At 40.1% G+C, this 21,581-nt stretch overlaps 1 protein-coding gene across 3 annotated transcripts; it reads right to left on the minus strand.

Moving 5' to 3' along the window:
- Nucleotides 1–662: 662 nt before the first annotated feature.
- On the minus strand, nucleotides 663–15,984 carry gak (cyclin G associated kinase). Of its 3 annotated transcripts, none has more exons than XM_072434121.1 (29): nucleotides 15,624–15,984; nucleotides 13,088–13,149; nucleotides 12,909–12,968; nucleotides 12,597–12,711; nucleotides 12,180–12,322; nucleotides 11,967–12,092; nucleotides 11,387–11,476; nucleotides 11,168–11,303; nucleotides 10,837–10,949; nucleotides 9,554–9,632; nucleotides 8,573–8,690; nucleotides 7,577–7,626; nucleotides 7,355–7,503; nucleotides 7,128–7,250; nucleotides 6,916–7,049; nucleotides 6,650–6,844; nucleotides 6,438–6,555; nucleotides 6,268–6,347; nucleotides 5,998–6,191; nucleotides 5,706–5,867; nucleotides 5,471–5,631; nucleotides 5,162–5,390; nucleotides 4,904–5,077; nucleotides 4,674–4,811; nucleotides 3,567–3,653; nucleotides 3,224–3,484; nucleotides 2,984–3,132; nucleotides 2,726–2,902; nucleotides 663–2,655 (listed from the first exon to the last, which is right to left on the minus strand). In XM_072434121.1, the coding sequence occupies exons 1-29, from the start codon at nucleotides 15,763–15,765 to the stop codon at nucleotides 2,554–2,556; spliced, it is 3,867 nt and encodes a 1,288-aa protein (XP_072290222.1). In that variant the 5' UTR covers nucleotides 15,766–15,984; the 3' UTR covers nucleotides 663–2,553. The 3 variants fall into 3 exon arrangements, with proteins under 3 accessions (XP_072290222.1, XP_072290221.1, XP_072290223.1); XM_072434120.1 differs by having other exon boundaries at nucleotides 8,573–8,693; XM_072434122.1 differs by having other exon boundaries at nucleotides 3,224–3,455; nucleotides 3,565–3,653; nucleotides 8,573–8,693.
- Between the last annotated feature and the right edge of the window lie 5,597 nt (nucleotides 15,985–21,581).

Raw genomic sequence — 21,581 nt, forward strand, 5'->3', positions numbered from 1 at the left:
AACAACGTTCATCTATTTTCAAAAACGATTTGTGCAATGCTAAAAGTCCTAACGGTTTAGGCATACTGCCACCGCTGCTGGAGAGTAATGTTTATGATTAAGCATGAACTCACTTTTCTTACTCAATTTGTATGGACCAGAGGAAGTGGAGGTTCTTGTTTTGTGTTAATTGCTGACCTTTAAACGTTTTTTTTTTTTTTTTTCTATGAGTAAAAAACGTTTCCTTAAAATACACATTGTTCACAGTAAATACAATACAATTCTGCATTAAAATTGTTCAGAAATAAAAAAAAAACTTTCAAATAATTTCAAATTTGTATGTTTTTCCTCCTTTTAGAATGTAAGGATTTGATTTTAACATGGCACTGTCACATTAACCACTAATTAGGCTCTAACCACTCTGCCATTAGGGCTCTCGCCTCCCAATAAGGAGATCACAAGTTTGATTCCCGGACCAGACCAACATCACAATCAATTGTTATCCTTGGTTCTCCGGGTTTTCAAGCTTCCTCCCGCAGTCAAAATAGTCAATTGGCAACTGTGATTTGGCCCAAGTTAATGAACCTGAGAGTGACTAATTGTGTGTCACTGGGATAAGCTCCAGTCACCCGCACCCCCAAACAGGCACAAGCAATAGAAAATGAATGAATGAACAGTCATAGTAGGTGGATAATAAAGACGAATCAGATCAAATATTTTAATTATCTTCTTTTTGCATTGAAATTTACATTCATATTAGAACAATGTAATTTTGGTACAGTAAACACTGCCAAGTAGTCATTTTTCATGTCTCATCCTTAAAACGACAATCATTCTGATAAAGATGAGGCTTGAATCCACTGGCCCCAAAGGTTAGAATTTCAATTATTGTTAAACCAAATCAAATGAATAAGACAAACGCCTATAGACTATACAAATGATAAGGACAGAGTTTACCAATAGAGGATATATTAAGAGTAAAAGCACATTCTTGTCAATAACAGATGCTTTGGAATGAAACACAGAAGTTCAATGTGATTCTGTTCAGCCACCACGTTCAATGTATATATTATCTATCATGTTCATCAATACATCTCCATGACCCACTACCCCAGCCCAAAACATAATAAATAAGTGGATAAATTGATTGGTCCATGAGGTAAAATATGTAGACTAAAAGATAGAATACCAATGGAAAAATATACAACTGTGTCTGAAAAATAAGGGTTGAAAAAGGTTTTCATTATCTTCCTCTGCAAGTCCACTCACATTCTGCACATTCACACTGTCAGATGGAGCTCTGGACCCAATCATCTGTCCAGGCTGGAATCCAAACAGAGCCACCTTACTTGGAGTTTTCTATTTACACTAATTGGATGATTCAGACAAAGACATAACTCAAATAATAATGATGATAAAAGCGTTGTAATTTTTATTGTCCATTGTCCTTCATTTGATCACATAGAACTCTGCACTGCACAGTAAATGGCAGGCCTTGCTAAAAAGATGGGCTGCCGTGACATACGCCAGTCAAAGCAATAGCCTGACTGAGCTGGTAGACATTTCTGCTACAAGGAAAGAGCACTTGAATGAGACCTGGTCCATGTAGGAATACCCTGCTATGGTTTTGAACACACCTCACCCTTGCTCAGAGGCTTTGGTGTGTAACAGCATGCAGTTCACAGGAAGGACAACTTTTTCATTACAAAATAAAAAGAGCACTTCAAAACAACAGCCCACATAGAATAATACTGGGCTGCTCCCCATTCACAAGCCAGAAGTTTGAGGATGCAGGTTTAGACCGGATTTGGGGTGTGAAGAGCTGAAACATCAGAAGCAGTAGAGCTGTAGTGTTGGGCAGGCACCTTTATGAAAAAGAGGTTAAAAAAAAATCCCAGGAGTCACCTTCAAAAGGTGCAGCAGTGGTACTTTAAAATATTCATGGGACTTGGCAGCACCAATCACTTCTTTCTTCAGCCTTTGAGGCAAGTCAAACGCTTTCGCTGTGACCACTCTTCAATATTTGATTTTCTTCGATGATCACATTAAGGAATTGGTCAGTAATCAAATGTGTGATTGCATGCTGAAGATTGCACAGACATTTCATTGGTGTCGCCAGTCAAAAGCTACAGGACAATTTCACGATGGAGTGCTTCTGCTTGCATGACAAACCAGATTCAAAGAGCATCTACCAGCAGTCTTGTATGCTTTAGTCACTGCTAAAATCCTGTTTTTTGTTTTTTTTTAACCTCTGATTGTCCACTGGGTCTCAACATTATTTTCGCAGCACCGCTGAAGCCTTTGTAAAAGGAGGCAGTGACTTTACCCTAATTGCCAGGTCTGTGGGCAGAAACGTATGTCCATAATAATCTCCACGTTTAGGCAGAACACATTTCCCTTTTGTGTAGAAACTGCAGAGAAATGCAAGCAGAGACTCGGGGTTAAGGGAATGTAGAGAGGACACCTCTCAGAGGCTCACCCCTAAGGCCCAATGTGGGCACAGTCTAACCCTTTGTCAAATGTGGATTAGGCCCAGACCAGTTCCATCTGATCTGGCATGGATCCTGGACACTCTTAAAACAGGGCTTTTGATCCTTGGTTTTCAAATTCTGACCAGGCATCATTTAGTTCCATAAAGATCATTTTTGCATATTGCTCATATGGTTGATCAGCTGCCTATAAGAAAGAAAATACATTTGAGACACGTTAATCAATTTAGCCATTCAAGTTAAGATTAGACTTGTACCTTATCTGGGTGGACGATCAGCACAGCCTTCCTGTAGTACTTCTTGACTTGATCTGGAGTCACCAGGTCAGCCATGCCCACCTGCTTCCAGCGCGTCTCCCCCTCCCAGAGCACGGTGTGGAGAGTGGACAACAGGGCGCGGATGTTGCGCTCCTTCCCCTCAATCCAGTCCAGAATCTACCGAACACAGAGCACCACGACGATCAAAACTGATGATAGTGCGGTTTAGCGTTACATGTAATGTGATGAGCAGATTACCTGTAATTTGAGTGGATCGATTTCTTTTGTCATCTCCTGTCTTCGCATCTCAGCTATAGTCCTTGGTCCCTTTTTATCAAATGTAGAAGCAAAGCCCTGAGTTGAGAGCAAGTCCACAAAGTCTTCCTCCTTTACTTTTGGCTTTAAACCTGTATCATAACAAAAAGGTTAATTCAAAGAGCTAACATTACAGCCAAAAATCAATCATACTAGCTGAGGTGATATTATGGCAACTCTCACCAAAGCTGGGCCCTCGCAGGCCCCGGTCCTCTCTCCCGCCGATGACACTGGCGAAGTTGAGGTTGTAGTTGGGTTTGAGGGGCTGTGGTGCCGGTGGGGGTTTGGGAATGGACGCAGACCCCGATGATGGCATCCAGGCTTTGTTCTGTGCTGAGGCAGGTCTCCCCGGGTGCCACGACTGGTTTTGTGTTTTAGCAGTGGATGAAGAGGATGCAGGTTTTGTGTTGAAAGAGGTAGCAGAAAAACTACTACTTGAGGAACCTGTAAAGAGTAAATGTTTCAATTAATCGAGACATAAAGGGATGAATAGACAAACTGTTAAAAAAGGCAGCACTTTTCTTACCAGGTAAATTGGAGCTTAAATTTCCCAGGTCAGCAAAAGGATCAAATGTCTGAGACTTTGCCTTTGACATAGAGGAGACACCAGATGCTGTGAAAGAAATAAAAGCCACAAAGTATTATTATTACACAAATACAACTTGAAAGTGCAGAGCCTACATATTTTTAAAGAAATTAGGTTGTTACGGCTGTTGCTGTTGTTTAGGGCGGCAATTAATACTTATTTTAGTAGTTGACTTGTTAGTGATAATATTATGGATTAGTTAAACAATTAGAAATAAATACATACAAATTAAGATAGAAATAGTTTATTGTATTTAGCCATTTTATATACTACTGCTGCCCTTTGTGTTATAAAACATATTTTGCATGCGTTTTAGTCTGTATAATCTAGGGCTGAAACAAATTAGAATAGATAACCAATATAAATGTCACGTAATTTAGTAATGGAATAACTGTAATGGAATAACTGTCTGTGAATATATTCTATCAGGATTTCCTTAGCACTGTGGCTGGGTCAAAATATTTAAAATTCTCATATTCACAGGCCTTTCACAATCTAAACAAATAATTGATTAATTAAAAGAACAGTCACTATATAAAATCGATAACAAAAAAATCCAAATGACAATTCGATTATCAAAATGCGACTACAATCATTTTGATGGTCAATTAGTCACAATTATTTTGTGTAATTGATGCAGCCCTATTGCTGTTTATTAAACTATAGCATCACAATATATTAACTGTAACGGCCTGCTCACTGGCCTCTCCAAACGAGCTGCACTTTACGGGCTTGTTGAAGTCTCTCAAAATGCTGCACTTTGGTTATTCAGTTATCCCACACCTGGTGGTGGTAAGCTACTTTTGTAGCCACAGCTGCCCTGAAGTAGACCGACGGAAGCGAAGCTGCCGATCTGTGCCAACAGCCTCTCCAACCACCACCAAGCACTACCGTACTTACACACTCACATTAAAACATTGCAAGGTGGATGAACTATCCTGCCTAAGGACAGAACGACAGAACTTGTGTCCGGACAGACAACAAAACCTGTTACAAGTGTGAATCAAACCAGGTACAAATGTTTGTTTTACCAGTGTCTATTAGTACCTGTGTTTATGTAGTTAGGTTTGCTCGCTGAGGAACTCATGCCGGCAGAACCACTTGTGGCCCAGCTTTCCCAGCCTCCCAGCAGGTCGGGCTGACTGGCTGAGGATGTCATTTTAGGGGTGTCATTAACAAGTTTGTCTGATGGGGCAAAAACAAGATTAGAAAGTGAATAAGTTGTTACCATACATTTCACAAACTAAAATAAAAAGAGTACCATCATTCCCACTTACTAAGATTGAAGAGACTGGTGTTTGAAGCTGGGGCAGCAATACTCGGAGTTGAACTGGTTGCAGAACTCTCAGAACCCAGAAAATTTTCAAACAGGTCCGGACCGGACTCTTTACGAGAGGAGACTGCTCTGGAGCCAGAGCCCATTCCAAAGGGATCAAACAAGTCGCCCGTGGCTGTAGGACATAATGAGAAAGCTGAATATAATAGTAGGAGCCAGAAGTGATATTGTAACTGCAGAAAAAGAAAAGTGAACTTACGTTTTGGGTCTCGGGGGGCTCCACTAAAGAACAAGTCTTCATGCACTGTTCCTGAGTTTCCAGAAGGGGGTGCAAAAAAATCATTAAGGAGGTCACTGTTGCTGGAGGCGGCTTTCATGCCACTTTGTGCTGCTGGCCGAGGACCAGAGGACGAGGAAACAGGATCGGAGTTTAACCCCAAGAGGTCGGCTGTATCTGCGGGAGGGTCCTGGGCAATAGGAGCGGGTGTCTGGAAAAGACAAAAACAAAATAAAACATCTTTGTGCCACACTCAAGTTTACGCTGATGAGCTCAAGCAACTTGACCCACCTGGAAATCAGCATCAAAGAGTGGTTCGCTTGTATCTCGTGACAAGGGCTCTCCACTTGGAGCAGAGTAAGACACAGACTCGCCATCAGACTGATCACTCAGAGTGTCCTGGTCATTGAAGGATCCGCCAGTTTGACCGTCATCATGAGGATAGGAAGCATCTGAAACGCAGCAGTGCCACGGCCGGTTACACTGGTTCTATACATGGTCAATAGAGACAATGGGCAATGAGTACCTTCCCAGTCAAGGGTCTGAAAGAAGTCGTTTGCATTGGTGTCCGTGCTGCCAGGAGACTCAATCTCTGTCACATTTGTGCTGTCTGGGGTTTGTGCTGGCTGAGGCGATTCTGAATCATAAAATGCAGAGGATCCAGGCTGTCGAGGAAGCTCGGGTTTACCTGAAAGGATCGTAATTAAGGATGTTTTTTAGAACATGGAGTCAAGTATAAAAACTGACAAATTGGTTAAACACATTTTAGCTAGGACAGTTCTGAAGGAAAATGAACCTTTAATTCAAGTGTCAATTACCAAATTTGCTCAGAATCTCCTGCTGTTCATCTCGGGAGGAGAAAAGGATTTTAGGATTTAGGCCCTTGGTCTGGAAACTCTCCCATGGAGGAGTCTTTGTGGTTGGTCGATCTCTTGGTTCAACTTCAATATTCAAGTTGACCTGGAACAAGTCTGGGTATTTCTCCTGAATGTCACATGCATCCAAGTCATACCTGTACAAATAAAATGCTCACATAATTCATGCATGGATTAGAGAATGTCATTTTTACTAGAAACTTCAAAACATACTTTGCAAACTTTACGGTGGTTGCATTTCTTGGGACAAATCCTGAGTGGAACTGAATTTGAAACATCTTCATGGAAGCCATCTAGTCAACACATAATTTAAAAATTAACACCATATTGTTTTAACCTCTCTAATAAATGATGCATAAATAATAATACAAGAGTATGTCGACCTTGGCCTGTAGACGTCCTCCCAGTGTGGATCTTGCATGGTAGATCACCACCAGCACGTCTCCTTGGACTGTCACATTCAGAGGAATTTCAGCCTTTCCATCCTCCATTTTAAAGTCCCTGTCAAATTAAAATGATATGAACACACAGAATATGTCAGACCACCCAAAAGGCAGAGCATTCATCTTTATTTTAGATCCTGCAAGCAACTTACTTCATTCTGTCGTACTCTTGAGAGGTTGTGAGAACACGCTCGTCTCCAACGTAAACTTCACAAAAAGGTCGGCACCCATTGCGTTGTTTGTTGAACAGTGGCACAGGTGTCATAACAATGGAGTGAATGGTTATGGGCTTACTGTGGGGAATGATGGGCTCCTCTGCCATCATGTCACACATGTATTCAATATACCTAACCAAAACACAACATTTATAGAAAACAAAATGCAAGTTTCACTGCAGTCCTTAAAAATCTAGAAATACCTCTTGTGTGAAGGCGCAATTCCAGGTGGGCAGCGTTTCATTGAGAACATATAGACAGCAGCTTCAGCTGTGGAGAAAAGGCGACAGAAACAAAGGAAGGAGCAAACTGCCACTGCAGACGCTGCTCTGCCATCCTAGAGACACAAACCACGTACATGTGAATACACACCTTGTACATAACTGGTTAGTTGGAATAGAAAAAATATACTGACCAAACAATGAACTATACAAATGTTTCTCTGGTCTTGTTTCAGCCACAGATGCATGTTTTTGCATACACTGTAGAGACTTCGGAGGTTAGGGGCACGACGCAGCTGCCAATTACATTCTGAAACCTAAACAAACACGAATTGTACTCTTAATACAAACTAATCGGAACTACAATTCCTCTTTGCATAGCAATGCCTTAATACTCTTTGGAAGTGACTACAACACGTACCCTGTTGTGGAATCGTGAAGGTCTATAGGAGCGTTTAGAGAGGTTGTACACAGCATAGTGGCCTGCGTGACGGGAATCCAGGAACAAGCGAACGTCCTCTATGTTATTCTTTATCGCTGACTCAACCCCCTCTGCTGGGAACGACATCACTGCACACAGACAGACACGCACAAATCCATCATACGTCTGCCCAACAAAACAATTTAATTTCAAATGTCTCACCTGCTATTCTGGAGGTAATGTATGAAATATCCAAGTCCCCTTTGGCATAGCTGCAACAGAAGAGAAGAGGAGTCACAAAACAGCACTACATAAACAATATGGCAGTGCAAATTATACTTCAAGCAACAAGTAGTTTTGCTAATAGAAAGGTTGTTATTGTACACGTATATGGGCATGATTTAATATCTAACACACAGTAAAGAGAATATTTTAAAACCACAAATCAAAAACACTGTAGCATACAAAGGGTTTATGACAAAGACAGACGCGGATGCCTAGAAGCTGATGATAACGTTACAAAAAAAGACAGTTATTACAATGGAATTAGGTTTTATGGTGATGGTTAGCGTAACGGAGCTAAATGTTTGTTTAGTACGGCACATACTGATCACTCATTCAGCCACACTGTTGTTGTGCTGTTGTGTTGCCAACATAAAACTGCTAAACATTAAAATTGTGTTCAATTGAAGAAAATTATATTACTTTTCTTTCTAACTTACATTTGACAAACAGTTGTGGAGTGTATAAGACCTATAAATGCTCCATGATGATCCGCAATCATTTGTGTGTGGCTGGATATTTGGACGGACAGTGCACAAAGTAGCTGTTTTTTTTTTTATTATTTAATGAAGAGCACGACATTCATCACATGCTTCATTTAACCTAGTTTTCAATGAGTGAATTTATAGGAGCAAGCTAAGCGCAGATTTAGAGAGGTTTTCTTCTGAATTATAACAGAGTGAAAACACAGAGCTGGACATGGCACACTTCAGGGACCTGTATTTACCTTGGGTTGCTAGGTTGATGGACACATAGTGGGCCATGAGGGATTGGGACAGAGAATAGAAACAAAATAAACAAAATAGGAACAAACAATGGGAAAGTGTGATATTTTTAAGCGACGCAGCAAATAAAATTAAAACTTTTTGTAATGTTTTGACAATGGAGTGTGTTCAGGATATGATTAAATCACAGTGTAAAAGCAGTGCGTCCTACCTAGCGACAGACTGGATGACCTTAGATGAAGTGTCCTTTATGTTGGTGAGGAAGCGCTCAGTCCCTCCCCTCAAAATATCCAGAAGACCACTCCCAGCCTGGTCAGGATCATATATGCCTGCAATAAAGGGGTGAAAAGAAAATACATTAACAGTACAGCTACTATTTTCAAATAATTAAAATATGAGAATATTTTTTGTTTGTCAATTTCATAATTTGATTAAAGTGATGGAAATAGACAATACAATTACAAGCGCCTAAAATTATATAAAACAAAAAACAACAAAGCTAGTACCTTTAAACTTGTCAATCAGTAATTTACTTTATCATGTATGACTCAATTATATACATTTTTTTTTAAAATAATCTAAACCTTTTGAAAAAAGCAAAGCAACAAATTCTGGGGACTCCTCAAGGAAAGATTTGTCCACTTGACAGATGGTGAACTAGAGTTCACTGCAATCCTCTTAATATGGAGTCAACAGCCGGCATTGGGCATTTTCTTCTAAATCTAGAAACCTCAGTTTATATGAGCAACAACAGACATCAATAAATTGCCTTAAGTGAACGCTCACACTGTTACCTACCCAACTTGAATAGTCAATGTTTAGTTTTTACAATATTAATAAACTTTCAATTCTATCATTCATCCAATTTTCAAGAATATGTTTGTCTTTTTATAAACCAAAACACGATCAATTATTAATTGACTGACAGAAACTTACTTTGGTCAAACAGCTGCCACACATTTAAGGGTAAAGACCTGTGACCGAAGGACAGGTAAGTCGTGACCTTTAGTCTTTCAGAAGTAGGCTAACAACTCCAGTGCAAGAGAGTACGTTCTGCTTTTCATTTCCATCAAACCAATATTCTGAGCAGTATGTATGTAGAAAAAAACAGGATACAGTATGCGTGAGGCATTCCCAGTTTTCTGATCATGCCCTAATGAAAAGCAACAGACTGGAAGGGTCAGACCAGTACCTGCGTTGTTGTGGACGTTTTGGATCTGTGTGGGCGGCTGCGCTCCATTGTTGCCGAAGCCTCCATTCTGTTCCAGCAGCTGCAGACATTCATAGCCATCAGAAACCGGGCGCCAACAGTAATACGTACTTAACATTGTAGCTAAACTCTAAGAAATATTTTATATAAATGTGTTAATTAAGCACTAAAAAAAGAAGAAAAAAATTATAATCCAGGCAGAAAAATACTACATCCATTGAAAACTTGGATGAAGTGCCAAGACGTATTTGTAGTCATGTAAAGCGTTGCTTGCACTCGGCCTTGGGAGAATGTCTACCTCCGTCTGCCTCTCCATATGTCTGTGCAGAGAGGAGGAGGAAAGCAAGTGGGAGGAAAATAATCTTCTTAGGTCCAGGAGGGAAACTCCTGCTTAACTCTAATCAGATCCATCCATCCATCCATTTTCTACCGCTTGTTCCCTTTCGGGGTCGCGGGTGACTGGAGCCTATCCCAGTGACTTCGGGCCTTAGGCGGGGTACACCCTGGACAGTGGCCAACTTGTCGCAGGGCTAATCAGATCGGCAATGAGCAATGTGCATTTACTCTGATATTTACCAACTAAGTTCAAGCAGAACATTGTATAAAAAATATCACAGGAGTAAAGCTTACTTGAGACTTTACTCCTGTACAGACAAGGATTCCCATTGAAATCTTTCCATCGTAATGGATGATTTAATTGGTTGAATATACATTATAATTCTATTCATATTTAAATTGTTTGGTCACTTTTTTCCCTGATATACAACTGTTTAATAATAATATTGTTTAATACTAAATAAAAATAGTATTTATATTTAATCGTAAATACCTATACATTTTCAATTATATTTAGTAATATGCAACTTATAGATTTGATTTGACAGTGCTTGTTTTTGCCATATTCATTTCCTCGGAGTCTGGTTTGAGCCTAATGGACGACACCAGCTGGACAGAGGCAAGTGCAGGGAAGTCAATAGAGAAAGCTTTGTGTGTCTGTGGGTTCACATCAGTAAAGCCCATACACACTGCAGATGAGACCAAAAGCCGGGCTCTAGACAAGATTTCAGGTTTCTATCCCTCCTCATTTATATCCCTGGGGATGAAGGGCTATAATTATTTATATTATAAATATTAGACTGAGATAAGTCAATAAATTCAGAATTCTTTTTCTCAGTAAAATATAAAAGGGACATACGGGTACTTGCAATACATAGCTTCAGTGGGACAAATGGGTAAAGTAAAAATGTAAAATAAATACCACCAACCTCTGTAATGGGAGACTTGGGGTTGACGTTACGTGCGGCTGCTATTTCTTGAAGCTGGTTGACCAACTCTGTGATTGACAGACGCTCCTCTGGATTCATCTTCAACATGGATCCTGTAAAAAAAAAGATGTAAAGAATGTAAATACATGTTTTTAAACAGCTATACGGGGTGTTCATGGCTGGGTTAACACTAGCCCTGGTTTGAGATTGGTTTAGTACTGATCTAGACTTTATTTGGTCATGTTCTGGTTTAGTAAAATATTTGATGTAGCATGAACTGTGACTACAGCCTTATAAAATAACGAGGTGTTGGGGAAAAATATTTACGTACGTATGAGTTCATGATAAACAGTGTATTTGACATCGTTCTGGGGTATGGTGTATTTCCCATTAACAATTTGCAGTTTGGCTCCATCTTCGAATGGATGCTGCTTGAAGCACAGCAGGTAGAGAATGCACCCAAGAGCCTGCAGAAAAAGAAAGACAACAAATGCAATGGTCACTCATGCTCTTGGAGTCATTATATAAAAGTAGAGGGACAAAGAAATACCCAGATGTCTTGTTTCTCATTGATGGGGAAGTTGGAATAGAGGTCAATCATTTCTGGCGTTCGATAGGCTGGAGTAGTATTTCTTGTGATCTATCAGGGAAGGAAATCACATGGGAGGGCATTTAACACTAATAATAAACAAAACAATTAAAAACATTATATAAACTTTGCCTGAGATGAAATTCCTGAAATCCTATTACAGTATCATCAAGTATCCCCTGGGTCCTATGTGCATGTGGGAAGTGTGTGTCTGTACATGATGAAAATGGCAGTAATCAAAATTGAACTGAGCACCAGGAGATTTAAATTGAATCAGAGGTTTCTGTTTCTACATGACGTCAATGCTGCTCCAAGTCATTCTTAATTAAATGCATTTTGTACATCTACAAGAATATGTTTGCATTGTTTGATCAAAAGGCAATCACATAAGGAGCAAAGTGCAAAATTAAGTGAGTGTGAGGTATTGTTTGGTACTGGGGTTATTTGAAGAACTTAAATGAAGTACAGAAGGTTTTGGACACTTCAGTGTAAATATGAATGGTGACATTTTAAAAAATGCACAGATGTAATTTGTGAGTACCTCATCCTCCACCAAGGACCTCTTCTGTGCGGACCAGCTGTAGTCAGGGTAATGTGACACAGTTGTGGCGCTGCCAAAGTCACACAGTTTGATAGTGCCTTGGTTACTAATCAAGAGGTTCTCAATCTACAAAACATCAACACATAGCAGTTTGAGGGATGTTAAAGTGTTTAACAGGATCAATCGATAAGTGAATTCAAAGAGCAAATGAACCTTGAGGTCTCTGTGTATGATTGGAGGTTTCTGTTTGTGCATGTGCTGCACACCGCGGCATGTCTGGTAGAAGGTTTTCAGCACAGTGTCACATGACATGGGAGCACGTAGCTCTACCCGCTTTATAAAGTCCACCAGCTGACCTGAGGCAAAAGAACAAACCAAGACACTGTTAAAAGACAATCATACGGCCAAGTAGCACTAAAGTTATAGCAAATTAAAGAGGCAGACAAAGTCACACATAGTCACACATAACAAAGGAAGCAGAGCAGGAAACAGGGCGGTTGACTTTTCAAAAGACGGCAAGTAAATGGTGCTGACAACTTGCATTTCTAGTCTGATCTAACTGTGTAATAAGTGACTAAGCACCAACTGAAAGGTTTGTAGTAAGAAAAAGGAAGGAAGTGTAAGTAATACCTTTACACAACTCTGTGAGGATCAAGAACTCTGCCTGTCCAGTGTCCGACTCCTCTTTGCTGATTGAAGCAGCAGCACAAAACTGCACCATATTTGGATGACCAGACAGCTTTTTCTGTAAACCAAAAAGTCAAACACAAACATTCAAACATCTACAGCTTAATAATGTAGAGTAGACAATTATAGGGAATATTAAGATATGTAAACACAATTGTAAAGGAATGTTTGCATACTAAATTATCATAAGTGATGTTTAGGTCTGACTCTCTGTTACTCTGTAAATGAAAAGAATTACTAATACTACACGCTTACCATGAAGCAGACTTCTTGAATGATTTCTTTGTTCTTCTCTTCTTCATTGGACAACAACCTCTGAATGAAATATACAATAACACATGAGCAAAAACAATGGATAAATACAAAATGTAAGAATATATCAGTAAATGTGCCAGATGATCAGAAATTATTTTTCCTGGGTTTGTTTAATCTACCTTAAGTGCATAGTCTTTTCCACTGGCCATGTCCTGGGCTTCATAAACAAAGGCAAATCCCCCTGGTACAGACAAACAGACAATGTGTTCTTTATAAAGAAAATGTACATCATAACATTTATTAACATAAGACTTAGGGGAGGACAGTAGTCACCAAAGTGAATATTTATTATATATTTTTTTGGGTTACTTACTTTCCTCACTTACTCAATTACCTTGGTAACCAATTGTCTTGGTTGAGATTCAAGTGTAGCACAAAAAATTTACAAACTGAGAATAAAATGAAAAATCATCTTATGATCTTCTGATTATCTTATAGAGTGACTTGTTGATAATAATAAATTAGAAACCTGATACTAAAACTACAGTGATTTACCTAGAACTATCTGGATCTTAATCAGAACCAAGTACAAGCCCTGATTGTAATATGAAAACCACAATTATTTTGTCAAACATTTTCTGTAGCACCAGAATTGCATTTGAAATTGTCACATTGTAACATGAATGTATAGATATATAGAGTATGGAAATGTGTCCACAGCATTTGACTCATCCTTGAATGCTGCTGGGGCAACCAGTTAGCAGTGGGCCATAGCACCTGAGATGGGTTTGGTCGGATTGTTTTTTGTTTTGGGTTGGGTGCCCCGACACAGGGAGAAACATATAAACTCTGCACAAAAAGGCTCGGGCAGCCTAAGAGTCGACACACCAAACCATCTTGCTGTGAGGCAGGAGTGCTTGCCACTCGGCCAATGTGTTAATGTTAGAAAAATTGCAGAGCAAGTTTCTTCCGTTTAATCAGCTCGATTTGCAACCACATAGTTAATAGTTTGTTTTTATAGCAAATTACAATTATAATTATAATTATAATATATATATATTATAATTATAATTATAATATATATATATATATATATATATATATATATATATATATATTATAATTATAATTATAATATATATATATATATATATATATATATATATTATAATTATAATTATAATATATATATATATATATATATATATATATATATATATATATATATATATATATTATAATTATAATTATAATATATATATATATATATATATATATATATATATATATATATTATAATTATAATTATAATATATATATATATATATATATATATATATATATTTTAATACTTAATATATACAATATTATATTTTTCTAATCACAAAACAACAATAGGAATAATATTCACTTTGATTTTCTTATTAATTTATCTCCCCGTTCAATTAGAATTCTTACTTTGTCTAAGAAAACAAAATGTGTGTAAAATACTAGCACTAAATGGGTCACTGCACATATACTCAAGTAAAGTAAACCGCAGAGGTGAGCAGTGAGCGGCCACACAGGAGAAACCTGACCTTAAGTGTCTTGCTCAACGATGCCACAACAAAAGAAACACCACAATTAAAAAAAAAAAATCTCCAAAAATAATTGCAAACCCGGCAAGTAGGTAGGTCATAATATGGCTATGAAGGGTCTTTTTAAGCACACTCAAAGACCAAACAACCGGGAAAAGGTTGCCATAGTGATCAGTAAATCAACTACAGGCTTCAGTGAAGATGTGAACAGTCACTCAAGATCCTGATCAGTAAAGCTTTGTCAGGACTGCTCTAGCATACTGGGCACTGGAGGTAAGGTGACAGAACAGACAGAAATGAACCATGGCTACAATCCGACATACTGTCCCGACCAAATAAACTACTAATAATAATAATAATAATAATGATAATGTATATCAGCGCAAAAATCGGTTCATACAGCAATAGAACAATTAATGTATTATTCAGTCATTACTTTTTTGTTTAACCAAGGAAAAACTTGTATTTTGTCAAAATAAATAAATAAAATGGGAGCAGGTAAAGTCTCCCCTTTACAATTTACATTCTTCCTTGGTTTCGGCTGACAAGGTCTAAATGTATAATTTCAATTAAGCAAAAATAACAACAACAACAAAACAATACTAAATACTGTCAGAATATTTGTCGATGTACATGAATCTAACAATCGCAATAGAGAGAAAGGCTTTAAGACAGAACTGCATGAGTTTATCTCTGATCTCCAAAATCAATAGTTTTGCACATTTTGTACACGCTGTGATATATGCTTTTATTTCAGTCCATTTTTGGACTAAAAGTTACGTGCTGTGCCATTAACATCCAATGTACTTTCCAAATACAACAGTTACTCTCACACACATGACACCAGGTGTATTTGTTCAAATTATAAACACATTAACGTTCAATTCTGATCTCATTATCGGGTTAACGTTACCGATTATTCTGATCAGCTGATTTGCCACGTATAGGGAAATTGCAGAGTGCACAAAGCATAAATGTATCTCATAATAGTGTAAATGAAGCGGCGAGAGTGAGTGGCATCATGTGTCGTCTTCACATCAGTAAATAGTCTTATCTGTGTCTCCAGGACGTTAGCGTGTTAGCAGCAAACTAGCATACAGCCTCCTATGCACATCGATCCGCATAAAGGCAACCTCACCTTCAGCGATAACACGTTTTATTCTCAGTTTCATGTCACCGAGCTCAACGATCTGTCCAACGAAGTCATTTTGGTCCCGGCTGGCAGCTCCGGCGGAACCGGGCCCGGCTAGAAAATCCAGAGCGGACTGAAACAGGGACATGTCGTCTTCTGCCCCAGAGCGACACGAGCGGCTCCCGCGGAGACAGACACACGGTTCAGAGCAAAGACAGTCCACACACGCGCTTCACGGAGGGAGGCTCGGCTACAAAGGATTGTATTTGAAAGAAAAGATCGTGCTACAGAAAGCAAACATCTCTCTGCAGCTGAGTTTACGAGGCCGCCACCATCACCGAAAAATGCACTTCCGCATGAGCCAATGGCGTCACGACACAGTCACGTGACGAGAATGTTCAACAGAGTTTACAAAGGAACATGTTCAACAGGAGCCTCTGTCTCGTACCTGCTCCTCACCTACTAACTCACACGTATGAGATCATATTTTACAATTTATCAACGCTGTCCTCCATCATTGACAACGTATTATCGTGTTTTTACTAGCACTACTTGGCCCTACATTACCAGGCTCCGGTTTGAAGCGTTTCCATCAGCAGCAGGTAGAAGACCACCTACTTTACCTACCCCACATTTAAAATACATTTTTAAATAACAATGATTAATGCAGGCTTAATAGGCTAAAAGTTTTATGGTATTTATTTTATGGGAGTGTCTACACGAAACTGCCATGTTATTTTGTGCCGCGGCTCCTGAAACTGCTGGGCTATTTGACCGCGCCGGGTTAGGGTCAGGTCTTGTGGTTAGGGTTAGGGAGTTAGGGTTAGGGTCAGAGTTAGGGTTAGGGTTAGCCATGAGGCTATTTTACCGCGCCGCGGCTCTGCAGCCACGGCCTTATTTTATAGCGTATATTGTGTAGACTTTTTATTCAGAACAGAGGGCTTTAATACATGGCTTTTATTAGACTTTAGAGAGCATTCACGCCATCTAGTGTCCTGCTCCTGCAAGTGACGTTTAGAATACAATCAGTGTTCCAACGCTGCATCTGTAAGTGAAAGGAACTTTCATCACTGTGTTTCATGGGCCTTTTGTAATAGACCTCACTTCAAGTTTACTGTGTTGTGTAAAATAGATTGGCTAATGCAGCCTTGTGGTCATTGCATGCAGACAAAGAGCCAGAGCTCTGAATCTTTATTACAAGAATTATGTGGCCTTTATGGTCTCTTAAATACAGCAACCAGAAACTCACGAGTAAATTGTGATATTCTAGTTTCTTCAATAACTATGCACCAGCCCAATGGTCAGTTTATAAAGAGATAATAATACAGTAATGGTGCTCAATGGTACTCAATCTGTATTGCAAACTGTCTTCATGTTCAAGAAATTGTGACAGTGTTTGGCATGTGTATAGTGGAGAGTGGAGTGGTGGAGTAGTGACGCGATAGCCCACTGTATGTATCTATTTTATTCATTCTTAACCAGGATAGTCCCACTGAGATTCAGACTCATTTTCACGGGTCCTGGCCCGAGAAAGGATATTGTACTTTTTAATGGCAGGAAAAACTGGAGCACCAGGAGTAATCCTGTGCACACAAGGAAAACCGAATGCCACACAGAAATGCGGCATTGGCTAGCTCCAGAAACCAAAAGCCAGTGGCACCATATTAAGATAAGATATGCCTTTATTTGTCCACACATGGGGAAATTTCGGTGCTGCAACGCAAATAGATCCAATCCAATCCATTTTATTTATATAGCACGATTTACACAACCAGAGGGTTCCAAAGTGCTTCACAGCAAGGTAAAAGACTACAGAGGCATAAATAGGATAAAAGTGATAAAATAAGATATGAAAACAAAATCAAATAGAAAATTAAATCAAACAAACACACTAAATCCATGGAAAAAATAAATAAATAAATAAAAGGTGCTGCCCTCCCAACAGATATAAAACATACAATCAACACACTACATGGTGTTAAAAGCCAGAGAAAACAGATGGCTTTTAAGAAGCGATTTAAAAAGAGGCAGTGAGGAGGCTTTTCTTATGAGGAGTGGCAGTTTGTTCCACAGTTTTGGAGCTGCCACTGCAAAGGCTCGTTCACCTCTGAGCTTTAGCCTATCTTGTGGCACTGTAAGAAGTAGCTGGTCAGCTGACCTGAGGGAACGGCTGGGAGTGTAGGGGTGTAGCAGCTCGGAGAGGTAAGGAGGGGCGAGACCATTTAAGGCTTTAAAAGTAAATAAAATAGTTTTAAAATGAATCCTAAAATGGACGGGCAGCCAGTGGAGTGAAGCTAAAATTGGCGAAATGTGCTCATATTTTCTTGTTCCAGTTAAAAGACGGGCAGCAGCATTTTGGACCAGTTGGAGACGAGCAATTGAGGACCCACTAACTCCCATATAGAGAGCATTGCAGTAATCCAGCCGAGTGGTGACAAAGGCGTGGATTACGGTTTCAAAATGTTGTCTCTGAAGGACTGGTTTTATTTTTGCCAGCTGCCTCAACTGGAAGAAGCTTGACTTCACCACAGCTTTTATCTGGCTGTCCAGTTTAAGGTCTGGGTCCACTTTCACCCCCAGATTGCTCATGATAGTCTTTTGATACTGGGCTAGAGGACCCAGGTCAACCATGGGGGTCACAGAAGTCTCACCAAAGACCATGACTTCAGTCTTTTTTTCATTAAGATTAAAAAAGTTCAGAGACATCCAGGCTTTAATGTCTTTTAGGCACTCTAGCAAAGGCATAACACAGATACAGAAGAAAGGAACTGATGACACTCTAAATAGAAGAAAAAAAAAACTCTTATAAGCAAAACTCCTATGTACAGAACCTCTCATATTCTTAACAGGGAATAGAGGGGAAAAAAATGAATTAAAATTGAAAAATAAATAAAATTAAATAGAAATAGAAATAAAAAGATAAAGATAAAAATAAGCTAACATAGGACAAAATAATACTAATCATAGTGGTAAAGTAAACACTCTTATTTACAGCAGTTCTATGCACATGAGTGTGACATTATTGCGCAAAGTATGACAGTAATTGCACATGAATGTTACAGTATTGCACATGGTTAAAGTCAGTATTGCACATGGGTATGACAGTTACATGTGTTCAGGGCTAACAGTGTTTGTTGTAGAGTCTGACACCAGCAGGAAGGAAAGACCTGTGAAACCTCTCCCTCCCACAGCGAGGGTGGATCAGTCTCTCACTGAAGCTGCTCTCCAGAGCGGACAGAGTGTCCTGCAGGAGGCGACACTCAAGATCCAGCATAGATGTGAGTTTAGCCAGGACCCTTCTGTCCCCCACCTCCTGCACCGAGTCCAGAGCACAGCCCAGGACGGAGCTGGACTTCTTAATGACTTTGTCCAGTCTCTTCCTCTCCCTCTCTGTGATGCTGCTGCTCCAGCAGGCCACACCGTACAGGAGCTGATGCCACCACAGAGTCGTAGAAGGTCTTCAGGAGTGGCCCTGTCACTTCAAAAGACCTGAGTCTCCTCAGGAGGTAGAGCCGACTCTTACTCTTCCTGTCTGTGTTATGAGTCCAGTCCAGTTTGTGGTTCAGATGAACACCCAGGTATTTGTATGAGTCCACTCTCTCAATGTCCCGTCCCTGGATGTTCACTGGTGAGGGGGCAGTGGGGTGGCGTCTGCGGAAATCCACCACCATCTCCTTGGTCTTCCCCGCGTTGATGAGGAGGTGGTTCCGTTGACACCAGTCCACAAAGTCCTGCGCCAGTCCTCTGTACACGGCTTCATCATTATCCATGATGAGTCCGATGATGGCAGAGTCGTCAGAGAACTTCTGCAGGACACAGCTGTCCGTGTCGTGTCTGAAGTCTGCAGTGTAAAGGGTGAAGAGATAGGGCGCAAGGACAGTGCCCTGGGGCGCCCCCACACTGCAGGTCCGAGTGTCAGACACAGGTGAGGTAGTCCAGGATCCACTCTGCCAGGTCGTACTCCACACCAGCCGTCTCCAGCTTGTCCCTCAGGAGCAGCAGCTGGATGAGAGCGCTGGAGAGATCAAAGAACAGGATCCTCACAGCGTTGCCAGGCTTTTCCAGGTGAGAGAGAGAGCGGTGCAGCAGGGAGATGACGGCGTCCTCCACTCCAATGCCAGGCCGGTATCCAAACTGCAGCGGGTCCATGGCTGAGCTCACGGTGGAGCGGAGGTGGTCCAGGACCAGCCGCTCCAGAGTCTTCATCAGATGGGACGTGAGAGCCACCGGCCTGAAGCCGGTAGATATCGATAATATCCTTATTCTATATTCAAGTTCTTGTAGTCAGGCCTCATTGTAGATTTGTTTTGCACAGTGTAGTTCAAACCCAGCATGTGACTTGAAAATATAGTCTGACTAATTAGGACCTGGTGACCAGCCACCTTATCTCTACAGTTACCAGGCAGTAAAATGTAAATTGCACTAATTGGCATATAAATTAGCTGCCCCATTGTACACAGCTTTCCCTGCGCCTCCTGAAGGCTTTACCTGGAAGTGTGACACAACAGGCAGCACTATATGATTTTTGGGCTGTTTTAGTCAAATCATAACACTTTTGTTATTAAACAGAAAAAACAGTGCCACATGCTAAAGCTATTAAGCAAGTTAGCTTCAGAGTTTGCTTTTTGGGCCTCACACAATGTCAGAAATAGATGACAATGAGCCATGACTCTATGGAATGAGCTCATTTTGAAGAGAGATACCAAGGAATCCAGTCTTATATTGTTCGAAAATAGTTTTTTGCCAACTTTTATAATTTATCTTTTTTTTTTTACTACACTTTTGTTTTTCTGGAAGCAGGGAGTAGGCCTATGTTTGTATTTTTCTTAATTCTAGATTTTTGGGACAAACCTAGACCGACCAACCTATGATTGGACACCCATAGCCTGAATATAGGCAACAACAGAATAATTGCGATACTGTGCATTTTTGTGGACAATTTTTTTAAAATTACCCTGTATTGCACTTTTGTGTTACACTGTGGTAAGATGTGAACGCAATAGACTTTCCAACAAGCATGTCTCTCCATTAGGTGAATGGTAAAAGAACCTCAAAAAGCAGGATAAAGAACTATTAAACACAACACTGTACAAGTAGAATAAACTACACAATCACAATACTATTGCACAGTACAATAAGTAACTATGACTATGGTTATAAAGTGCTGCAGAATGGACAGAATATTGACTTGCGCATTGAGTGATTGTATTTTCTGTAAGGACTGGTTTATTCAGGCAGATGAACTTCCCTCCTCACCCGCGTGTCATACTATGGGTAGTTCTTTCTGTTCGGTGATTGGGCACACCTCTAACACATTCCTCCTCTTCTCTGCTGTGATTGGTCCCTTGATTGCTCACAGTCCATGCTCATTGCCTGCTCCAGATGTCTGTCCAGCCAAGCCGACACGCCCCGCATAGAGCCATCAGTCGGCTGATGTGAGCCCAGCCTGTTGAAAACCAATCAGAAGTCTTCATTTGACAGGCAGAGTCCAGGCGTGCACGTGCGTCTACACCTGTGCGACTCTGAAGCGCGTGCATGCCAGTGAAACGTTCAAAGGCATCACGAACGTCTTTCGTTTTTTCTAAATATTTTTGAACTAAAATAAATAAATATATTACTATGGATTCAATTGGATTACACATTTACAACAATAACGCACGGAAACGATACACTGGCAATCACACTTTGTATTTTTATATTTTTAAATGTAAGTCTACTTTATTGATAACATGTAGCCTAATAACATTTAAAGGTTATAGATTGCAAGGTCCGCGCTAATCTTATAGGCCTTATTATTTTCCCCCGCCAGGTGAAGTTGCTGTTAGTGATTCCCCTCAGTGGATGTTTCCTGCGCGTGGACGTTGTCATTTTGTTATACTTTAATTAGAGCCTTTGCGCTTGTAATTATGACGAGAGCTCGTGAAGCGCCTTGCCTACGTCACGACGCAGGCGGGGCATGTGCTG

The sequence above is a fragment of the Eucyclogobius newberryi genome, unplaced genomic scaffold (genome assembly GCF_026437365.1).
Source record: "Eucyclogobius newberryi isolate DKJ021-1_F unplaced genomic scaffold, fEucNew1.0.hap1 SCAF_6, whole genome shotgun sequence".
Lineage (NCBI taxonomy): Eukaryota > Metazoa > Chordata > Actinopteri > Gobiiformes > Gobiidae > Eucyclogobius > Eucyclogobius newberryi.

Bases quoted from the DNA above. Each gene is read 5' to 3' on its own strand.
- gak (XM_072434120.1), bottom strand. From the start codon at position 15,765: ATGTCCCTGTTTCAGTCCGCTCTGGATTTTCTAGCCGGGCCCGGTTCC. The intron at 13,150-15,623 runs GTGAGGTTGCCT...TGTCTGTACCAG, and splicing joins AAAACGTGTTATCGCTGAAG to GGGGATTTGCCTTTGTTTAT. The intron at 7,627-8,572 runs GTAGGACGCACT...CTTCTGTTGCAG, and splicing joins GTCATCCAGTCTGTCGCTAG to CTATGCCAAAGGGGACTTGG.